At 46.7% G+C, this 17,982-nt stretch overlaps 1 protein-coding gene across 9 annotated transcripts in view; it reads left to right on the forward strand.

Annotated features, from left to right (window-relative positions):
* The first annotated feature begins 383 nt into the window (after positions 1-383).
* Positions 384-17,982, forward strand: part of TAF8 (TATA-box binding protein associated factor 8) — a 39,985-nt gene continuing 22,386 nt past the window's right edge. For 2 of the 9 annotated variants that reach the window (XM_054505852.2, XM_045866898.2), the window contains exons 1-7: positions 384-441; positions 1,233-1,389; positions 4,772-4,870; positions 5,201-5,263; positions 6,545-6,669; positions 9,730-9,877; positions 11,326-11,468. In XM_054505852.2, coding sequence (XP_054361827.1) covers positions 397-441; positions 1,233-1,389; positions 4,772-4,870; positions 5,201-5,263; positions 6,545-6,669; positions 9,730-9,877; positions 11,326-11,468 — 780 coding nt within the window. In that variant the 5' untranslated portion in view covers positions 384-396. The other 7 variants (XR_010413623.1, XR_010413625.1, XR_010413622.1 and 4 more) reach the window with 7 other exon arrangements.

Raw genomic sequence — 17,982 nt, forward strand, 5'->3', positions numbered from 1 at the left:
TTCACAATACGGATTCCCAAGCCCCTTCCCCATTGAGGGAGTCACCGGGACCGAGCGGGACCCAGCCAGGTGTTGCTAACTAACAACAGGCAAGTTTGGAGCGTTCCAGGGATGTGCTCTTTACGAGAAACGATTTCATCTAGAAATAGGTGTGAGACCGAGGGCGCATCTTCCAAGCCAATTCCGAGGCTCACTGGGGGGGGCCCAAGAACCTAGCACTCACTGAAGGTCACGTGATCCGGGGTCCTCAGACACCCCCCCCCCCCCGCCCCCCAACCGCCCGGGCTTAGGAAAGCTCGGAGGGGCGCACGCCGCCCCGCCCCTCACCGCCCCTCCCCGTTCGGCGACTACAAGTCCCATACTGCCCTGCGCTCACGCACATTACGCCAGAGCAAGATGGCCGACACGGCGGCCACTGCCGGGGCCGGTGGCTCCGGAACGGTAAGGGCGGGAGGCGCGGGGCCGAAGGCGAGAAAGTCTGGGTATTCTGTAACTTCACCCTAGTGTGGGCAACAAGCTCATAGCCAGAAATCCAGCCCCACTATGAGCTCCGAGTGGAGGAGCGTCTTTCAGGCCGTACATGCCCCCCTCCTTGGGACTTGGCTACGGCCTCCTGAGTTGGTGGACCTGTGTACTGATTGGCTCCTTTCCTGTTGGGGGTTGGGAACCCGGAACACCTCCTGATTGGTCCGAAAAGGCTGGTTTCGCGTTCTTACTGGCCAGCCGAAGTTGGGAGGGATTCCCGTTTCAAAATATTTAGCTTTCCTACTTTTCTGAGCGGTTGTCCTTTGCCTTCCTCTGCTCAGCATCGTGTGGTGGTGTTTTAATTTTTCTTGTTAGAGAAATGGTGTGGAGGTGGGAGGAACAAGAGAGAGATCATTGTTTTCTGGGAGATGGGCATGAATTCAATCCCATCATGCATGTTTTTTCAGTATATATTTTGATAATCTGCTAAAATAGAAAATAAAAAGCAGACATTTTGTGTTCTTGGAATTTGAAGTTTTAGGTAGCTCCTTGGTATTTAGAGCCCCTTGGGTACTCGATTATTACTCAGCTGGCCAGGATTTATAAGTCTAAACAGCAGGGGCTACCATATTTTATTAAGCACTGATAAATATTTAGCGAAAGAACCTTTGCTTGCCATTGATGATATGGGAACTATTTGATTGCACCCTTGTCCTATGGGTGAAAATCTTTTTTTTTTTTTTTTTTAATGGGTTGTTGATTCGCAGAGATCAGGAAGTAAACAATCCACTAACCCTGCTGACAACTACCATCTGGCCCGGAGGCGAACCCTTCAAGTGGTTGTGAGCTCCTTGTTGACAGAGGCAGGGTTCGAGAGTGCTGAGAAAGCATCCGTGGAAACATTGACAGAGATGCTGCAGAGCTGTAAGTACCAGGAAACAATAGGCCTTCTTCGAGTCAACCAGACATCTTTTCTGTGTTCTGCAATCTGATAGTGTTAAGATTTAGGAAAAAGAAGAACATAGTAAAGTGACTTACGGGCTTTAGAATCAGATGGATGTGGGTGTAAGTTATCGCTCTGCCACTTCATAGCTTGAGCAAGTCACTAAACTTCCTGAACCTCAATTTCCTTATTCGTGAAGTAGGATAATAATTTGTATCTCATGGAGTTGTGAAGGTAAGTGAGGTGCATATGTAAAACATTTGATGTTAGGAACATTGTAAGCTCTTGATGACTTGTAGTTGCTGTTGTGGCTGTTTGTTGTCTGAGCTCAAAGAAGTTATAGTTTTGATGCAGCGTCCAATTAATTCCCATGAATGGATGCTACATATTGGGTAATCAAATGCTATAGCATGTGATACAAAGAGGGAGGGCAAATAAATTTTATAGAATGGAAAAAAACTTGAAACAGGTTGAGGTGTAGGAGCCTGGAATGGTCTCACATAGGCTTTTCTGCTTGTGCAATGTATTTCCCTGCTTGGGTTTTATTGGAGCAGAGGGTGGAAGGTAGGATGGGATGAGAGATGGGGTTACTTACGTTGTCTCTTGAGGGATCAACACCTACAAATCAAAGTGAGAAAAAGGTTTAGGCAGAGGGAGAAGTTAACTGCAATGTAGGCCAAAGAAAGAGTTGGCTAACTCAGTGGGGAGCTCTGGAGCAATTTGTTGCCCTTCAGAGTACGCCACATCAGGCTGAAAAGGCTCTGCCTTTGTACTCAGTTCTCGATCAGGCACTAGATGTGGGCTGCCCCAGGAAGGACGTGGTCTGAGGTGAGGTGATTCTCTGCAACTGATGTTCGGAACTTTTAAATACCAGATGTTTTCCCAAAGCAGTGATCTCAAATGTTTTGGTCTTAGAACCTCTTTAGACTCTTAAATATTGAGGGTCCTGAGGAGTTTTGTCTACATGGGCTTTCTATAGAGCGATTTTTGCCACATTAGGAAATAAAATTGAGAAAAATTTTAAATGTAAACATACATAAGCCCACATTCCATTATCCGTCAGAGCCATGATATCATCATAGGCTACATGGCCTCTGGAAAACTACATGAGACAATGAGAGTAAAAAAGGCAATGTCTTCACTTCATTCTAAACATAGTTTTGGCCTCTGGACTTTGGGAAGGATTTCAGGGCTGCCTGGGGATTCCCAGACCACACTTGGAGAACTTTTGTCCTAAAAGAATGGAGTAATAGTTCCCATCAGAGAAGAATTCAGTTATTGAAAAGATCTTGGAATTCAGAGTTTAAAGGTCCTCGTGGTTGAGGCAGTTCTTTCTGATACCACTGGACAAGAAGGCCTTTTTTCTCTCAGAAGAAATAGTTGCCACTGAGGGGGGATGGAGCTGAAATAGTCGTGTTGGAAAACTGTGAATATTGAAACTGAAAGGCTTGAAAATAGTATAAAAGTCTGCCACTTCGTTCCAAGGAATACCAAGGATAGATGGCTTAAGCTGGGGTCTCACTGAGACTTGAGAACTTCCATGTTGTCAAGAGCTCTGGATATCAACGTTTCAGGATTTGCATTAGTTTTAAGCATCAGGCAGAGTTTTTGTGTTTGTTGTCTATGGTCCCTTAGTTTCTAGGAACTCCAGTCTTAGACTGGGTTCAGAGCAAAGTCTCTGAATACTCTTTTCTACATTTCTTATACATATCCTTTGAAATCCTAGGACCTGCTGAGAAAAAAAAAAAAGAGAAAAGAAAAAGCCAAATGGGTAAAAATATTTTGACTGCTACCTGGCTTGTTTCTAAGACATTCTACCAGGATTCTAATTAGATTTTCCCCACAGTAAACAGATGCCGCCCACCTTTTTCGGGTATGGAAGCCAGTACTAGTGACTTGCCCAGGGTAGTGGCAACCACTTGCTTTTAACTCCTGAACCATCAGGGCTCTAGAGCAGGGGATCCTTACCTTTTGGGTCTCCTTTTGTATCTGATGAAATCTGTGGACCTATCCCCAGAAGAAGGCTTTTCTGTATGTAAAATTCAGCACAATTTCAGAGTTTTCATGGAATTGCCCATCCACCTCTGAAGCCCATTTATGGAGCCCAGTTTCATGCCCCCCCTTTTCCCTGAAGGACTTTGGCATAACATTTTTTTTTTTTTTTTAAGATTTTACTTTTAAGTAAATCTCTGGGGCGCCTGGGTGGCTTAGTTGTTGGGCATCTGCCTTCAGCTCGGGTCATGATCTCAGGATCCTGGGATCGAGCCCCGCATCGGGCTCCCTGCTCAGACGGATGCCTGCTTCTCCCTCTCCCACTCCCCCTGCTTGTGTTCCCTCTCTCTCTGTCAAATAAATAAATGAAATCTTTAAAAAAAAAAAAAAGATTTTATTTTTAAGTAATCTCTACTCCCAACGTGGGCTTGAACTTACAGCCCCAAGATCAAGAGTCACATGCTCCACCAACTGAGCCAGCCAGGCGCCCCAGTAACTTAAATAGAAGTTCAGCTTCAGACAGAAGAAACAAAACTTGTTCCTTCTCCTCCTTTTTTGGTGGCAAGATATACATAACATAAAATTACCAACATAACCATTTGTAAATGAACAATTCAGTGGTATTAAATACATTCACAATATCGAACAACTGTCAACACTATCCATTTCCAGAACTTTCCCATCGTCTAAGCAGAAACACTGTGGGATGCCTGGGTGGCTCAGCGTTAAGCATCTGCCTTGGGCTCAGGTCATGATCCCAGGGTCCTGGTATCGAGCCCCACATCGGGCTCCCTGTTCAGCAGGAAGCCTGCTTCTCCCTCTCCCACTCCCCCTACTTGTGCTCTCTCTCTCTCTGACAAATGAATAAATAAAATCTTTCAGAAAATAAAAAATAAACAGAAATACTGTATTCATAACATTAACTCCCCATCCCTCCCTCCCACAAGCTCCTGGTAACCTTAAATCCACCTTTTGTCTCTATGAATTTTCTGTTTTCTAGATACCTCAGATAAGTGGAATCTTAAAATATTTGACTTTCCATGTCTGACTTATTTCACTTTGCATAACATCTTCAAGGTTTGTCCATGTTGTAGCCTGTATCAGAATTTCATTCCTTTTGAAGACCAGATAATGCTCCATTGTATGTGGGGACCACATTTTGTTTATCCATTCATCTGTGGATGCGCACTGGGTTGTTTCCACCTGTAAGCTATTGCGAATAATGCTGCAATGAACATTGGTGCTCAAGTATCTGTTTTCAGTTCGCTTGGGTATATACCTAGGAGTGGAATTGCTGGCTCTTAATGATAATTTTGTACTTAACTTTTGGGGGCCTGAGACTAAGACTTTATGCCTTTGACCCTTTGCTAGACATTTCAGAAATCGGGAGGAGTGCCAAGTCCTACTGTGAGCACACAGCCAGGACGCAGCCCACACTGTCAGACATCGTGGTCACGCTTGTTGAGATGGGTGAGTACCCCTCCAGTTTTCCAATTCTCTAGTGCAGCTGAGTTGGAAGTTACGAGAGAAAGAAGAGTCCCCAGGAGTTAGCTTCGTCCACCGAGTGTTCTTGAGTTCCCTCATGAGTTTCCTGGTTTGCTTTTAGCTTGAGAGAGGGTTCCTCTGAACCTATTTAAGAGACCTCCTACATTCCTGTTGCGGGGTTCTGCTGGAGCTGCTTTTGAGTGGCAGCAGAGCACTCAAGCGGGGGGTCTCCACTCTTTCTCCACAGTATTACTCCCCCTTCTGGGTTCAATAGCCAGTGGTCTGGGCAGTGAGTTTTGCTCTTCTGTTTCTTAGGTTTCAATGTGGACACCCTCCCTGCTTATGCAAAACGGTCTCAGAGGATGGTCATCACTGCCCGTAAGTGACTTTGAACCAAGGTACTCAGTAAGTGCTCAATTAATGGTTGTGGAATGACTTCATTGAATAGGGCAAGGATTGGTTTGTAGCTACTTCCCATTGTAGGCTCCCTTCCATTATTTGGGGCTACCTGCAATAGGATCTTTATTTAGGTTAATAGGATTAGGGTGCGAAGTTCAGTCACCAGAAGGGTAAACCATTTCTGAGGTGTTGTTATGGTTCTTGTGCTTTAGCCCCAGAAGAGAGCTATTTGAAAAATGTGAAAGGTCTCAGTCTTTCTTCAGTCAAGTAAACTATGTCCTGGAGGCCTAACGTGGCCTACTGCCTATTTATGTCAATAAAGTTTTATTGGAACACAGCCATGTTTGTTTGTTTGTTTTTTAAAGATCTTATTTATTTATTTGACAGAGAGAGAGCTAGTGAGAGCAGGAATACAAGCAGGGGGAGTGGGAGAGGGAGAAGCAGACTTCCCGCGGAGCAGGGAGCCCAATGCGGGGCTCGATCCCAGGACCCGGGGATCATGACCTGAGCCGAAGGCAGACGCTTAATGACTGAGCCACCCAGGCGCCCTGGAACAGCCATGTTTACTTATTATCTGTGGTGGCTTTCATGCTATAATAGCAGAGTTAAGTAGTTGTGATAGACTATATGGCTGGCAAAACCTAAAATATTTCCTCTGTCCCTTTACATCAAAAGTTTGATGACCTCCCTTAGATAAACTGAGTGCCATAAACTGACTTGGGAGTAACTAGTTTGGGCTTGTAGGACCTTGGGGTAAATATACTAGATTTTTTTCTCTCCACTCTTCATGCTGGCACCTTTTTAAGAAATTCTCTCAGAGTAGCAGTGGAAAGGGCCATTTTTAATCCTTTCTTGTTTTCCTTAGCCCGCACTGACTTAACCCTGCCTGGCTCAGGGTTTGTCTTTGTCATCTGGGTTTTGTGGAAAGAGAGTTACTAGCCCACCCCATTTCCTTAGTTCCTCAGCATGCTCCCTTATGTAGTTAACTTGTCACAGCCACACACTCACCTACCTAAGTGGCATTGCAGGCAGATTGTTATACGTGGGACTGTTGACCCCAGGTCATCCAGCAGGGCCGGGTGTTGCAGGGGTGATCTTCCCAGGTCCCCAAGCCATTAAAGGCCCTTTACTGGTAGAAATACAAAGTGCCTGATGTACAGTGAGAACACTGAGGTCCAGCGTTTACTTTGAGAAGATGAGGGGTGGGGTAGAGACCCACAGCCTGAGATGGCGGAGTAACCGGTTGTGACTCTCTTGCAGCTCCAGTGACCAATCAGCCGGTGACCCCCAAGGCCCTCACTGCAGGGCAGAACCGACCCCACCCGCCGCACATCCCCAGCCATTTTCCTGAGTTCCCTGACCCCCACACCTACATCAAAACTCCGGTGAGTGACGTGGCCATGCTGGGGACTGGGGCTGATGCAAAAGTAGTCCGTTCCTACTGACTGTCAGACTGGAGTCCATAAGTTTGTTGGTGAAAGGGTGGTTCAGACTCAGAATGTCTTTCCTCATTGACACACGATTGGGCAGAGGAGAATGTGCTCTTGTTTGCCAGGCTCGCAGTTTCGCCTCCCCTTGGGAAGGTGTGGTGGGCCCAGAGGTCTTCCACACACTTCCTTTGTCCTCACCTCCATCCCATGTCCTGGTGCAAATATGGCCATCAGGCAGGCTGTTGGGGCAAGTCCTCCAGGACATTTCTCCACACCTCAGGAATAATCTAATCACCCGCCATTGCAACACGGCCATTGTCCTTGACCAGTAGTCTCTGTATGAGTGTCGTAGGGCTGCATGCTGTAAGGAAGTGCCACAAACTAGGTGGCCCTAGCCCAACAGGAATGCATTGTCTTACAGTGTGAGAGGCTAGAAGTTCAAAATCAAGGTGTCAGTAGCCTCCCTCTGAAGCCTGTAGGAGAATCCTTCCTTGCCTCTTCCTAGCTTTGAGTGGTTTGTAGGCAGTCTGTGGCATTCCTTGGCTTGTGGGTGCGTCCTTCCAGCTGTCTTCACGTGGCACTCTCTGTCTCTCCTCACGCCGCCATTTTCTTCTAAGGGCACAGTCTTAGGGGATTCGTACCACTGTACTCCAGTTCGACCTCATGTTAACTGATTACATCTTGCATTGACCTCATTTCCAAATAAGATCATATTCTAAGGTACTGGTGTTAGGACTTCAACAGCATATCTCTTTTTGGGGGGACACAGTTCAGCCTACAACAGTGTCTCACTCTTGTATAGTGTATCTTTGTCAGTAAAAATATTCAGCACATATTCCAGTGTTTGCTTATTGACACAAATGTAATGTGACACTATGCCAAAGTTATATACATTAACGGATAATCTCACCCTTATTACAGATTCAGGAAACGTGTTTGCTCCCTTATAGTGGCAGCCAGGGGACTGCCTCTGCTTTTTATTTTTTGAAATCATGGTTTAATACTCGGCGGGATAGTAAGTTGGAGGTCTGATCCTACGATCAGTTTATTTTGGTACTTGAACAGCTCTCACAGTTGAAAAGGCATATTGCAAAGCTGTGCAGCATCACCAGCTGCCATTAAAAAATCATAAACCTAGGGCGCCTGGGTGGCTCAGTTGGTTAAGCGACTGCCTTCAGCTCAGGTCATGATCCCAGGGTCCTGGGATCGAGTCCCACATCGGGCTCCCGGCTCAGCGGGGAGCCTGCTTCTCCCTCTGACCCTCTCCTCTCTCATGCTGTTTCTCGCTCGCTCGCTCTCTAATAAATAAATAAATAAAATCTTAAAAAAAAAAAATCATAAACCTAATTGTTTTCTTTCTCATCTACCAATTATTTGAAGAATCTTGTTAAAAATTTTCTATTAAATTTCCAGCTTCTTGAACGTCAAATGGTTATCTTTAAAAATAATTGTAAGATCTTGCATTTTAATGTTTTTAACAAGTATGTTCACAATCCACTCAAATTTTTTATTTGGGGAAGATCTTAAATATGTCTGAAAATGCTGTTTCTGTGTTTCAGTGTAGCTAGGGGAAGCATACATACAGGTGACACACTTGAATTAACATTGACAACAGTGGGAATGTTTCCAAAACCTCTTTTTTCTTTTTAGTAAACTTTTAATAAAATATCACAAACATACAGAAAAGCACAAATAATAAATGTATACTACATGTACACACATGTTGAACTAGTACCCAGAACTAAAAAACAAAACTGAAAACAACACCGTGGGGCGCCTGGCCGGCTCAGTCGGTGGAGCAGGTGACTTTTGATCTCGGGGTTGTAAGTTCAAGCCCCACGTTGGGTGCAGAGATTGCTTAAAAATAAATTCTTTAAAAAAAAAACCCAAAACACCATAAACCAGCATTCCTAAAGGCGCCCATTCCCCTTTAGTAACTAGCCCCCAAAGGTAATCTAATTTTTATCACCATAAATTCTTTTGTTTGTTGTGCTTTATGTAAACTACGTGGCTTCTTTCACTCAACATTTTGTTTCTGAGATTCTTCCGTGTTGCTGGGTGTAGTTGAAGTTTATTCAACATATACATAATCTTTTGGCATTTGAGCTAATCCAGGTCTTGGCTTACACAAACGGCACTGCTGTGAACATTCTAGTAATTTTTGTAAACCAACAACTGTCAGATACTCGTAATTTTATACATATGGTTCGACCCATGACATGTCTTTTAGTGCACGTATGTTTGCATTCTGCTGAATATATACCCAGGGGTGGGATGGCTGGGTCATCGGGGATACATGTGTTCAGCTTTAGTAGATACTGCCAAGTGGTTCCAATACCTATTTTAAAAATCTTATCTCCGTATCACGAAGAGTAGTTGCTTTTTTGGTCATGGTTAAAATGTCAGTTTTACCGTTAACAGCTTCAAATGTTTTTGCTAACTTCTCATCCTGATGAGATCTCGGTTGTTCTTTACTCGATGATGTGATGGCCAAAGAGCTCATAATTAGGAGCCAGAGGAGTGTCAGCCCACCATTTTCTTGTTCACTTGCGCTTACATTGATAGCCTCGGCCTGTGTTTCTTAGAGGGGCTCTTTTGGGACAACATATCCACTTTGTAAAGGTTGGTTTAGGAAAACAAACCGATACATAAGTGGCCACTCACATACTTTGGGATGTCCCATTACACTGGTAGGGCTGGGTGCTCCCTATCACGGCTTCCCTGGAGGGAGTCCCACTCTCCCTTCAGGGTGCGTCTCTTAGGCCTAACACCAGCTGTCACAGAAGCTACATGAAGGCCCGGGAGCATTTGCTTCAGTAAATGTGTATTTCTTGATTTTTAAGCTTAAAAGTAAATATTAGTGGTAGTTACATCATTTTCTTTCTGCCCCTCCACTGCCCTTGGGGATCTCGGCTCCAAATAATGTCAGTGGGCCATTGAAAGGGTAGAAGGAGATCGCAACAGCAAGAATGATCCATTGGTATTCCTCTAGTGTCTTTGCTCTTCTCTTTGCAGACGTACCGTGAGCCCGTGTCGGACTACCAGGTCCTGCGGGAGAAGGCTGCATCCCAGAGACGAGACGTGGAGCGGGCACTCACCCGATTTATGGCCAAGACAGGCGAGACCCAGAGTCTTTTCAAAGATGACGTCAGCACGTTTCCATGTGAGAGTCTCTCCCCTCTGGGGATCCTGTCTTGTTATTTGAAATAGTCACTCCATCTTCCCTTTCTCTCAGCATGATAGGAAGAAATGAAAGCTCTGTCTTTGTCTTGGGGGCAGCTTGTTCTTCACATTTCTGACTCCTGTCCCCAGGTCTTAAAGGCCTGTGCCTAACCGGTGGCTGTAAAATGTTACAGCCTCTGTTGCGATCGGCTGTTTGAGGATGAGTTTGAGCTACCTCAAGGATGACTGACTGTAGGCATCAGAGAGACTCACCCAGCAGAAGTAGCAGCCCTGGAAGAAGGAGGGACACTGAAGGCAGGGGGTGGGGCACTTACGGAACACCCCCCTCACCCCCACCCTTCCCACCCCCTCACCCCCGTCTCTGCCCTTCACCGTTCCTTTCACAGGCTCCACGTCACTAAATTTCTCATCTCAGCACTACCATTTCACTCTGTGGCCACGTTACCTCATCTCCATAGGCCTTGGGTTTTTCAGAGGTGAACGAGACATTGGTTTGGGTGATTGATGCAGTCAGCAAGGCCCTGTAGAATGCTCGCTGTGGGCCTGGCCCTGGATAAGAGCCGCTAACAGTTCAATTGCCAGACCCGGTGCTAATCCTTTCCCTTATGGTACCTCACTGAATCTTCTCTCGAACCTGTGAGTCAGGAACCTCTACCACCACCATTAGAGGAAGCCGAGGCTTTTAGAGAAAAGAAATGAAGTCATTTCCCCAAAGCCACACAGCCGGTAGATAGGATTCACCCTAGCTCTTCCTGACTACGGGACGCCACAGCAAAAATAATCTCAGAGTGTCTCCTGCTAATCACGTTCTGCCATAGAAATATATACATAGATGATGTTTTTTACTTTTTTTTTTTTTAATTAATAATTTCTTCTTTTCATCAATGCTTTTTGGAAGAACTGGAACGCTCACTTACCTGAAGTGCCCTCTAGCTTAGGGGGTGTATACTTACATGCAGAGAGTTCTCAGGTCCAGTATTTGGACTTGAGTCCTTTAGGCTGAAGAGATCAGTATCCCTGCTCAAGAAATGAAGCTGAGAGGGCTTAACTGACCTTGGGTCTAGGATCACTCAGCTGATACTTTGCTAGGATTCAGCCCCAGTTCTGTCTGCGTTTAGTTATACTTGGTAAAAGTGGGCGCTGAGGCCATATTGCCCGAATTGAGATGCCACTCCACCACTTCCTGTGTGCTTGACGAGGTCGCTCCATGCCTCAGGGTCCTCCTCTGTAAAACAGGGCTGGCAATTGTACTTAATAGGGTGGAGGCAAGGATTAAAGATAGCGTATGGGACATTGTGTGGCCCGTGATGAGTGCTCAGAGTGTGTCAGCCATGACTGCTGTTCGTTGCCGCTCATGGATCTATTGGAAGGCTCTTGGCCCACTGCAAGGACACTGACCGGAATGGTGCCTCTCTTCCAATTTCCCAGTGATCGCTGCCAGGCCTTTTACCATCCCCTATCTGACTGCCCTTCTTCCATCGGAGCTGGAGATGCAACAGATGGAAGAGACAGATTCCTCAGAGCAGGATGAGCAGACAGACACAGAGAACCTCCCTCTTCATATCAGCACGGTGGGTCCTGCCTTCTCTCTGCTTCATAGTACCCACAGAACTCATCCATGCTGCCCTCAGCCTGTCACCCTGAGAAGTAGACATGACCTACCCCGGGCCTCTGGTTTTGTGTCAGGGACTTGCATGATGGGCTCATGATGATCCAAGTGTGACATGAGCTCTTGCATGAGAGACAAGTCCATGTCCTGGGGATCACTCATTCATTCACCAAATATTGAACAGGTGTCTGCCAGAGCCAGGCACAGTTCTGGGTACTGGAGAATTAGTAGGAGACTAAGGAGATAAAATTTCCTACCCTCACATAGCTAAGAAAAATGATAAATTAGAAGATAGGAAGTAGTATGGGTATGAGGGGATGTGGTACTGGATAGGGTGACTGAGAAGGTGACATGAAGGGAATAAGGCTTGTACATAGCTGGGAGTAGAGCATTCCTTGCAGAGGACACAGGAGATGCAAAGGCCCTGAGGTGGGAGCTGTTGTGTTGAGGCACATCAAGGCCATCAAGGTAGCATGAAGAAGGGGGAGCTCCTGGGCAGTTATATCTTAAAGGTTGTATTAAACACTGGGCTTTTTCTCAGTAAGGGGGGAGCCATTGGGAATGCTGAGCAGAGGAGCGTCAGGGGCTGATGTAGGTTTATTAACAAGGTCATTCAGGTTGCTGTGTTGGGAGTGGACTACAGAAGATAAGGGTGGAAGCAAGAGAGACCACTTAGGAGGCTCTGCAGTAAACTGAGGGGTGGTAGTAGAAGCAAAGACAATGAGACGTGGTCAGATAGATTATTTGGTCAGATTTTAGATTACTTTCAGAGGAGAGCCAAGCGATGGAGTGGGTATGAGTTGTGAGAGAAAGAGCGCGCCAAAGAGGAATGCAAGGCATTTCGCCTGAACAACAGGAAAGATGGAGTTGCCTTCAGCCAAGATAGGGAAGCCCTGGGTGGGCCAGGTGGCTGGGGGGAGAGGCAGGAATTCCGGTGAAACAGGGTAGCCTGAGACGCTTATTAGACATCTGGTGGTGATGTCAGGCGGAGAGATGGATGTATGAGTTGGGAGTTCGAGGAGCTGTTAGGGGTAGAGATGCGAATCTGAGAGTCCTCAACATGTAGATTGTGTTTAAAACCATGAGACTGAGTGAGCTCCTTGGGAATGGGTAAGGATAAAAAGAAGAGGAACTGGACTCCGTAAGTATAGACATGTGCTGTCCATTACAGTAGCCACATGTGTCTATTTAAACTGAAATTAGAGGTGCCTGGTGGGCTCAGTCGGTGCAATGTATGACTCTTGATCTTGGTGTTGTGAGTTTGAGCCCCACATTGGGTGTAAAGATTACTTAAAAACAAAATCTTTAAAAATCTAAAAAATAAACCAAAACTAATGTAATTGAGATGTTAAAATTCAGTTTCTTAGTCACACTGGCCGCTTTTCAAATAGCCACCCATGGCTAGTGGCTACCATACGGGGCAGTGCAGATGCGAACGAACACTGTTGTCACTGCAGAAAGTTCCGTTGGACAGCACTTATATAGACAATTGTTTCAAGGAATTTGTAAAGGGACGGAGAAAAATGGAGCAGTGGCCAAAGGGGGAAAGTTAAGGGGTTAAGAGAGGCGTTTTTATTTTTGTTTGTTTCTTTAAGATAAAAGAAATAACAGGATGTCAGTATGCCGATGGGATGATCTGGTAGAGAGGAAAAGTGGATGCAGGAGAGACAGAAACATTTTGGATTGATGTTCTTTGGTAGGTGAGAGGTAAGGGATCTAGGGGCCAGGGCATGGTGGAGGGGTTGGCCTTGATAGGGGCATTTCACTCCCAGGGGAGGAGATCCGAGTGCGTGGGCAGAGACCAAGGCGGGTGAGACGTGCTCGTCAGAGCTCGTGGATGTTTTCGTCTGGGTATTGAGGTGTTGTAATCAGCACATGCGAGGATAAGACCCCACTCATGTCCCTGTATCTTTGCGAGAAAGTGCCAAGTACAGCCACAGAACTGCTAGAAACTTGAATGCCTTTAAGGACCCTGTGGTCCGCTTACCATATTCATCTATCCTTTAAAGTTGGCCCTGGCTTTGAAGCAAAGGTTGCCTTGGTGGTGGTCATTGGACCAAGCATTCCATCTGTTCTCCAAGGCTCCATGCGGCAGGTGGCAGCCAGCAGCCCCAGTATGCAGGTGGAGCGCAGCCTGTGCTGTCTTCTGTTCTTTGCTGACGGGCCTCCTTGCTTGAACACACGTCTCGTTAATGTGGGATTATTCCTTTCCGAATTAGGGCTGGAAGCCCATGGCTTTACCTAAAGCAGAAGAACTTGTTATTCTACACTTCTGTTTGGGACTCAGTTAATTTAGTCTGAGATAGGGTGATTGGGTCTTGGACTCAGATGAGGTTCACCTGATGAACAGGAGGCATCTTCTAAGCACCAAGTAGCTAACAGGCCTGCAGATGTGTGATGGGTCACCGCAGGCGGTGACTTAGGTGAGGTTGTGGAACGCCAGGAACACGGGAGCTGCCGTAGGACTCCAGGATACAGAGAGGCCAAGCCAGATGGCAGAGAATAGCAAGAGCTGACCCTCAGAGACACGCTGGCCCGGCCTCCAGTCGAGACGGCGCTGCTTTCCAGATAATGTGACCTGGGTCACATTCCCTAACATCTGAGTCTGTTTCCTCACAAGTACAAGCAGGAATAGGAAAAGCTATCTCAGCAACGTACATCGGGTGCCTGGCTGGCGGCTCCCTCCCCCAGCCGCCCACCATTTTAGGCTGTATCACCACCTGCTCCTCTATTAAAAGTGAAGAAATAAATACAAAGGCCTCAAGAAAAGGATCCTAGCAACAATTGATATACAGCTGATTGGACTTGTTCATGTTATTCTCTTGAATGGCAAATACAATTCTGTGTTTCAGAATTCACAATGTAGAAAGAAACGCACGGCAACCATCCTTTCCCCCATCTTTGTTCCCTGTCATCCACTTCCCTGCCTCTCAAGCAGTCAGTGTCACCAGTCTCTTGTGTATCCTCCCAGAGACACAGTTTCCTCCTTGTTTTAAACACAAGTAGCAAATTGCAAACGGTTTTCCCTTCCTTTTTTCCTTTATTGGTATATTTTGGTGATCATTCCATACGTGTGTGTTAGGAGCTTCTCCAGCCCTCCTTATGCTTTCGTCATGTCCCACTGTGTGGACATAACCATGGAACGTAACCAGCTCCCTGTAGACGGGTATGTTTCCTATCTGTGGTTTACAGACGTCGTTACAGTGAATTAAATGACTGGTATTTTAAATTATTCTTTTATCTATCAAGGGCAGCAATGCTTTTAAGGACTGTTGCTAGGTGGTTACTTTGTTTAACCGGTTCCGGTTTCTCCATGTACTTGAACATAAAGGGACTATTCATTTTAAATTAGTGTGTAAGAGAGATTTTTTTTTTCCTTGTATATTTGAACTAGCTGCCTTCCACAGACAATACCTGTGTCTCAACTCTTGCTCTTTTATGAACAATGTACCATTCATTTGCTCAACAAGTATTTATTTAGTACCTGTATGTGCCAGATACATTCTGGGTGCTTGGGATACCTCAGTGAACAGACCAAATGAAACATCTGCCTTTTGGAAGCCTTTGTGTTGGCCAGGGGGGAAACACAATGAATGTAATATATAAATGAATCATTTACAGTATATTAAAGATGCGGATGCTATTGTTGGGGCAAGGGGACCAAGGAGGGGGAAGATCCAGGGTGAAGGATGGAAGTTTCAGTTTTAAATAGGGTGATCAGGGTAGACATCACTGAGGAGACATTTGACAAGAGACTTGCAGGAAGTGAGCAAGTGAGCCATGTGGATATCTGGGGAAGAGCGTTCTGGAAAGGGAGCTGCCAGTGCAGAGGCCCTAAGGAACAACACAGAGGTAAGTAGGGTTGTGGCTGAGGGACGCAGTGGGAGGGAGGCTGAGGTCAGGTCAGGTAGGACCCTGCAGTCAGCTTTCAGAACTGGCTTTTAATTGGGTGAGATGGGAGTCATGGGAGGGTGTGGAACGGAAGAGGGACATACCGGAACTTCCTCAAGGATCTCAGACTGTGGGGGAGGTCAGTTAGGAAGTTGCTGCAGTAGTCTTGATGAGAGCTACTGGGGGTCCAACAGGGCAGCTGCAGTAGAGACAGTGGAAGTGGTCAGATTCTACCCGTATTTTGAAGGGTAAGGCCAAGAAATGATCCTAACAGATTTGAATGTGGGAGTCTGAGAAAGAAAAGCAAGGATGACTGTGGAGTTCGGGCTTGAAGAACTGGAAGGACGGAGTCACCTCGGGAAGGGCTGGAGCCCCGTTTCTGGCACAGAAGTCTGAGGTGCCTCCTCGAGGCCAGGTGGAGATGTTGAGCGAGCAGGTGGCTGTGCGAGCCTGGGAGTCAGCAGAGAGGTGAGGGCAGAGAGGCGCATGTGGCAGTGGTCGGGGTAGAAAAATGGCGTTGGAAACTGAGGCACTGCAGTCACCCGGGGGTTTGGGGGGCTCACCAGAGCTTACACACTGTGGCCTTCGCAGGCTCGGGGAGCTCCTGACAGACTCTTCTGCTCCCACCTTTTTCAAGTAAATCTCAGTGAGTTTGGTACTTTACCTTTATCTACTCCTATCCCTTCCTGTCTCAAGGCTGCCTGTCCCTGAAGGAGGCAAGAAAGTGGCATTTCCAGCTCTACTTGGGAGAAGAGAAGCTGTTGTCCCATGACTCGGGACCCACATCCTGGCCTTGTGAGACAAGTGAGCCGAACGGAGGGAGCCTAGTGCCCTCCAGCAGAGGTCCCAGGGCTGGCTTTTCTGCGCCCCTGGCTGTCCCTCCCATCCTTATTATCTCAGGAAACACTTCAGGCATGGTTGAAGTGAACCTGCAGCCACTTTAAGACAGGGCGTTTCCGGTAGAGAAAGGACAGCAGGGAAGTAGGGGGTGAGTTACTGAACCAAGCTATTAACTTCAGAAAGATTGGGCGCCAAATATCCCAGGCAGGTCTGGTCATGGTCACACTTTGGGTCTGGCGTGAGCTAGGTTGTCCTGGGGGCAGGCACTCCCTTTCAAGAGACCCTCCAGAAGGTCTACAACGGCTCTAGGTCACTTTGTAGTCCCACTGGATCGGGTGTGGGAGAGGGAAAGCACAGGGACCCTGGATGGAACTGGGTTTTGGGGGAGAGCAGAATTGGTGGGGCAGGGAGGGGTGGGCAGCAGAACCTAGAACTAAGCCAGTTTCTTCAGGCTCTCTGAGCCTAAGACTGGAGTCCCTGTCCTCAGCCTGCTGTGCCTTGTGAGGGAACCTGCTGTTCATGTCATCCAGTCACAGCGTCCTCTGCCCTGCTGTCTTTTGACAACAATCTCCTGGTTGAGGTCAGGTCCTCTTTTGTCTCAATTACAGAACCGGAATCTCAGTGACAGGAGCCTTGGCCCGTCACCAGGGGGCGCAGCCCAACCGGCTTCTTCTGGTCACTTCTAGTCCCTCAGGCCTGAGCTTCTAGGTCAAGTCCTCAGTGTGATTTTTCTCCCCATTCCCCTGCAGCTTGTGCTCATTTTAAAGAACTTGGAAAATAGAAGAGAGCATAAATAAGGAAAGGAGACTCAATCACCCATATTCCCAGAACCGGTTTATAATGTTTCAACCTACTTTCAATATGTCTACACATATTATGATTAAAAAATGTTTTAATTGAAATCATGTTGAATATATTGTAAACCTATAAACTTTTCTCCCAAATCACTTTCCTCAAAGCAAACAGTGAAAGAGCTGACCCACAGGTCACAGATGGGGATTATCGTTGATGTTCCCGTGTTGGCGCCTGCGTGCTGTCTTTGCCTTGGCAGGAACCCTCAGGGCTTAAGAAATGTTTGGCCTCTGCTGCAGTGTGATCGTTGGTACCTGTTGCAGGTACCAGATATTTGAGAATCTGGAGGAAAGTGATTTGATTTGCATTCAGTTTGTCCAGGAGATGCCCTGTGCACATGATTTGTTCTGGCCCTGCAGATGTCCTGCAAAGCATCTCGGGTCACTTCTCTTTCTTTATCTCCACACAGGCCGGGTTTCCTCCTTGAGCATCCAGATGTTTGCCTCTGACTCCCTGCCCCTGCCAGGCCTCTGTTCTAACTCATGTCCTTGCCTTCTTGAGAGGTTCAGAGTTTTGTTTTCTGTGCTGCCCTGTGTCCAAGCTGTTGGTCTCCTCTTCCTTTGCTAGCCGGCCCCTGCCTGGGCCTCATTTCTCCAGGGCAGAGATAGGTACACTAGAAAGAAAGTGGTCCCTGGGCTTCTAATTTCTTGACGAAAGGAATGCTAATAGTAGTTCTTATTATGGGCATGATCTCTTTCCTTATGCCATTGGTATTTTGCTTTATTTCGGCTTTTGCTCAAAGGATGATTCTGGAGCCGAGAAGGAGAACACCTCTGTCCTGCAGCAGAACCCCTCCTTGTCGGGCAGCCGGAATGGGGAGGAGAACGTCATCGATAACCCCTATCTGCGGCCTGTGAAGAAACCCAAGATTCGCAGGAAGAAGTGAGTTGGAG

Source organism: Mirounga angustirostris, unplaced genomic scaffold (genome assembly GCF_029215605.1).
Source record: "Mirounga angustirostris isolate CCGP_5_RB_7025 unplaced genomic scaffold, mMirAng1.0.hap1 SCAF_8, whole genome shotgun sequence".
Classification (NCBI taxonomy): domain Eukaryota; kingdom Metazoa; phylum Chordata; class Mammalia; order Carnivora; family Phocidae; genus Mirounga; species Mirounga angustirostris.